General features: G+C 44.8%; 1 protein-coding gene across 1 annotated transcript; it reads left to right on the forward strand.

The window, feature by feature from the left end:
• Positions 1–357: 357 nt before the first annotated feature.
• On the forward strand, positions 358–4,839 carry LOC139752469 (uncharacterized). The gene is made up of 3 exons (XM_071668315.1): positions 358–415; positions 611–2,030; positions 4,703–4,839. The coding sequence occupies exons 1-2, from the start codon at positions 358–360 to the stop codon at positions 1,408–1,410; spliced, it is 858 nt and encodes a 285-aa protein (XP_071524416.1). The 3' UTR covers positions 1,411–2,030; positions 4,703–4,839.
• Positions 4,840–5,149: the final 310 nt, after the last annotated feature.

Genomic DNA, 5,149 nt, shown 5'->3' on the forward strand with positions numbered 1-5,149 from the left:
TAAGGCAGTGCGTCGTGCGTTGTAAGGCAGTGCGTCGTGCGTTGTGAGGCAGTGCGTCGTGCGTCGTAAGGCAGTGCGTCGTGCGTCGTAAGGCAGTGCGTCGTACGTCGTAAGGCAGTGCGTCGTGCGTCGTAAGGCAGTGCGTCGTGCGTCGTAAGGCAGCAGTGCGTCTTTGTCTCCACGGCGGGCGAGGAAAGCCCGCGTTACAGGCGTAACCGGATGACGATTGGGCGGCGGTAGCAGCAGCAGCGGCGGTGGTGTGTGTCCGTCTGTCGTCAGTGGGTTTGTCGTAGTGCTGGGTTGCGCGCGCGCGTCGCTTGGGCTTCTGTCTGAGGGATCGAAGGAGCGGGAACCTCCATGGTCGCCGCCCTACAGTACACGCAGGGCAAGATCAGCCGTCATATGAACCCAGGGGGTTTGGGAGGACGACTCTCCTGCCCTCCAGCGACGTTCTAAGACAATTCCAGGACGTCAGGGATGCCTGGACATCGTCCTGCTGGACTGGGGAACTCGGGAAACGACCTCTTGTTCCATCCGCTGAAAGCGCTAAGCTTCCAGTACTGACGTCATCTCCTCACAAGAGCGGATGACACTCCCTGTGAACTATAAGGCACTGGAAGTCATTACCTGGAAATCTGGTCAAGAGTAGAGAGATGGCTGTACGTCCTCACACCTCACCCTGAAGACCCTGGAGCCGTGTCCTTAAACACAGGGAGCCCGTGGCATCCACCCACCACTCTCTATCACCACCACCCCAGAACCAGAGAAAGTTCTACACCACAATACAGGAGCCAGAGAAGGTTTTGCACCACAATAGAGGAGCCAGTGAAGGTTCTACATCACAATACAGGAGCCAGAGAAGGTTCTACACCACAATACAGGAGCCAAAGAAGGTTCTACATCACAATACAGGAGCCAGAGAAGGTTCTACACCACAATACAGGAGCCAGAGAAGGTTCTACATCACAATACAGGAGCCAGAGAAGGTTCTACACCACAATACAGGAGCCAGAGAAGGTTCTACACCACAGTACAGGAGCTAGAGAAGGTTCTACACCACAATACAGGAGCCAGAGAAGGTTCTACACCACAATACAGGAGCCAGAGAAGGTTCTACACCACAATACAGGAGCTAGAGAAGGTTCTACACCACAATACAGGAGCCAGAGAAGGTTCTACACCACAATACAGGAGCCAGAGAAGGTTCTACACCACAATACAGGAGCTAGAGAAGGTTCTACACCACAATACAGGAGCCAGAGAAGGTTCTACAACACAATACAGGAGCTAGAGAAGGTTCTGCATTACAATAAAGGAGCCAGAGAAGATTCTACACCACAATACAGGAGCCAGAGAAGGTTCTGCACCACAGTACAGGAGTTAGAAGACGGTGTACATAACACTACATGAACCAGAAAAGGTCCTACATCACACCACAGGAGCTACAAGGGTCCTACATCACACTACAGGGTCCATAAAAGGTCCTATATCACACCACAGGAGCTACAAGGGTCCTACATCACACTACATGGTCCACATTGGGTCCTACATCACACCACAGGAGCTAGAAGGGTCCTACATCGCACTACAGGATCCACAAAAGGTCCTACATCACACCACAGGAGCTAGAAGGATCCTACATCGCACTACAGGATCCATAAAAGGTCCTACATCACACCACAGGAGCTAGAAGGGTCCTACATCGCACTACAGGATCCATAAAAGGTCCTACATCACACCACAGGAGCTAGAAGCGTCTTACATCACACCACAGGAGCTAGAAGGGTCCTAATCACTCCGTCTAATCTTCGAGTCGGTAAACCCTGTTCACTATCGCCCCTTCAGGAGGCGAACCCGTCCGTCGTGACTCAAAGGGTGAAGCAGTGGCAGGGTCGAGGCCATGGGGACTGCTCCGTGTGGTGGTGGCGTTAGGGTAAGGCCAGGTAGTGGAGGCCCGTGGCTAGTGATGGTGGCAGCCATCTGTCTGCAGTCCAGCTGTGAGGCCAACGGAAGGTTCCTCATCACCAGCTGTAAGATAACCACAGCTATCAACTACGTTCTCTAGCTTTCGTTCCTTTTCTTTCCTTTATTTATTAACTTTATTCCTCAACTTTCGTTCCTTTTCATTCCTCCATTTATCAACCTCATACCTCATCTTTCGTTCTTTTTCATTCCTTTATTTATTAACTTCATTCCTCAACTTTCGTTCGTCTTCATTTCTTCATGTATCAACTTCATTCTTCACTTTTCGTTCCTTTTCATTCCTTCATTTATTAACTTCATTCTTCAACTTTCGTTCCTTTTCATTCTTTCATTTATTAACTTCATTCCTTAACTTTCGTACCTTTTCATCCCTTTACTCAAAAATCTTGCCTTCTCTTCACGCCTTCAGTCGTGTCACTCATAAACTCTCTTCGTTACTTCATACATAAACCCCCATCCATTTCTCTCAGATTACCAACTTAATTCTCTACTGCGTTGTTGTCCTCGTTGTATTAGCTTGCAATACTCACTTAAGTCTGTATGGGGACAATGTATTGGGACACTATATTCAACAGTTAAGGTAGATAAAAAGATACATTTGTTGTTAAAGAAAAATTTGAGATTCCGTCTTGATTTGAATGTTTGGTTTACGGCATGAATTCTGGTCGGATTAATGGCGTTAACTTACCACGAAAGCCAACACCATAACCGGCAATAGACGGGAAAATATTCTGAAGTGATTTATGTTTTCTGTGGTACAACTGCCGAGTGGAATGGGTGAAGGGGTGACTTATCCCTTCTATGGGAACGCGGGAGATGATCTCGGAGAACAGGGCGTGAACAGTTACGAAATGGATACTTGTGTGTTCAGAGGTGTGTGTGAGATAGGCTTGTTTGTATTCTTCCCTCCCCCCTCCTCCTCCCCCTTCACTAGGAGCTAGACCTTTCTGTATTACCCCCTGAACTAGAGATAGGCCTTTGTGTATTTACCCCCATCCCCTCCCCCCGAATGGAAGATAATTTTCTCTTTAACTCTCTACGCTTCTGTGTCCTCCGTCAACTCCTAAAGAGAACCATCTTAGTCCATCAACTTTGTACCTGGATTTAACCCAGATAGTTGGAGCCCGAAGGGGTCATATACTGGAGACTCATTTATAACTGCTAAATACAACCTTCCAGCATTCTTGGTAAGTAATATCAATGACCAGCTTGCTGTATGTCCTGGTTTTCTGAGATTTTGAAAAGCAATTTGTCCCGGGCTGTTCCCTTCCCTTTTTCGCGATGTCATTTGAAGGTCTTCCGGTGTTTTCATACCCAAGTTCTTGGTATGATATCCAGATCCTGTTCTTTAACAATAATGTTAAAATTCTTATTTGCAATGAGGTCTGCGTTAAGTTTTCCTGTTTGTACCAACATTTCGCAGCCAATATTTCTGGTTTAATCAACACATCATATTTCTGGTTTAATCACCATATCATATTTCTGGTTTAACTACCACCTAAGCCTTCACCAGTCATCATTATGTATATCGACACAAATGAACCAAGTCATTCAACAAAGTAAGGACTTCCGTTTCATGCACTATATTCAGGGGTGACAGACATTATTGTTGTGACAATTTGGTTAACTGAATTCATCCGGTTTGCTGTGGCCTTCGCTGTTTTCCTGTACGCTGCAAAGTCGATTCGGGAAAATTTTCAACTTTTCCTTCTCTCTGAATTCACGTAAACCTTATCACCCAAGAATACGTTAGTAAGCGGTCCCTTAGTGATAAGAAAACTTCAACGAAAATGCTACATATTAAGCAGGTCAACTACAAACCTAACCTCACCAAGGATATTGGCAAAGTGATTTTTTTTCCTATAATTCTATAAACATAATCTTCATTAATTTTTGCGGTCACTGTTCTTCCTTAGCGGCCAAAGGCCAATGAACTCTGAAACACAAATTTCATGTTTTTCATTCTTATCCAGTCTGGTTTAATGTGTTATTGTACCTCCATTGTACCCACATATTGTACCAATCTGCCACAGGTTTAACGATGGCTTCGGTGATATCGTACAGTTTGGGGTTATATAACTGATCATTCAGAAATTTATAGACGTTTTTCTCAAAATATAAAACGTACATTTAGACCTTCCTGCTTCTCTAGAGACACCTTTTCAACAATTCATAATTACTCATCAACCGAAACCAAGGAATAAAGATGGAATTTCCTCGCCTTGAAAGAACTGCCAGACGTATGGGTAATATCTTTATTTTTCACTGAAAAGATACTAATATTCATTATACATCTGTTGAAGGAAAATTTTAAAGCTAATGCCCATTGGAAATGAAGACAATTGCTATAAATGGATTTAAAGTGAATGAAACAGTACTAGTAATCTAAGAAGTTCAATCAAGACACTAGAATAACGAGAGAGCCCTACCTACCCAACAAATGTATGCGTCACACCATCAGGAAATGCTTGGTCTAAAAAGACAAAAAAAAAAAAATGAATATTTATGCGTTAGTTGAAGGTTGTGTGAAAATACGTTATATCTAATTATGGCGAACAATGTCAATTGAACACTACGTAATTATACTGTGTATGAGACAAGAGGACAAAACATGCGTTGGATAAATATAAGTATAGACCATTAATGGAGTGTTATGTTTCTATTGTAATTTCGTGAGGAATGAGATAGCCTAATACTTTCGTTGTTGACTTCCCTGCAGCTTGTGGTAAGGACCTGGAGGGCATCACTCACAACTTTCCTGTGCCCAACACCGACATTTGGCTCAGAGTCGTGACAGAACACAAGCTTGAGCCAGCCACAGCCACACAGCCAGGCACAGCCACACAGCCAAGCACAACCGCACAGCCAGGCACAGCCACACAGCAAGGCAGAGCCATGCAGCGAAGCACAGCCACACAGCCAGGCACAGCCACACAGCAAAGCACAGCCACACAGCCAAGCACAGCTGCAGGAACAGCCACACACATCGTGGTATATCTAACGGCAATATCAGACCAGAAGAATGGAAAGTGTTTAGTATCTTCTAACATAACGCTGAAGGTAAGGATGAGGAAACATTTAGCAATTGCAACTGCAACCGCTTTCCTCTCGTAGTTTCTTTTTTTGTGTTTCAAACCTTCATCATAGTCCTGAACAAAAGCAAAAC

This window comes from Panulirus ornatus, chromosome 2 (genome assembly GCF_036320965.1).
Source record: "Panulirus ornatus isolate Po-2019 chromosome 2, ASM3632096v1, whole genome shotgun sequence".
In the NCBI taxonomy this organism is placed as follows: domain Eukaryota; kingdom Metazoa; phylum Arthropoda; class Malacostraca; order Decapoda; family Palinuridae; genus Panulirus; species Panulirus ornatus.

Excerpts from the sequence above, each read along its gene's own strand:
- LOC139752469 (XM_071668315.1), top strand. The coding sequence starts at position 358 with ATGGTCGCCGCCCTACAGTACACGCAGGGCAAGATCAGCCGTCATATG. Across the intron at positions 416-610 it reads CCGTCATATGAACCCAGGGG|GCACTGGAAGTCATTACCTG; the intron begins GTTTGGGAGGAC and ends GTGAACTATAAG.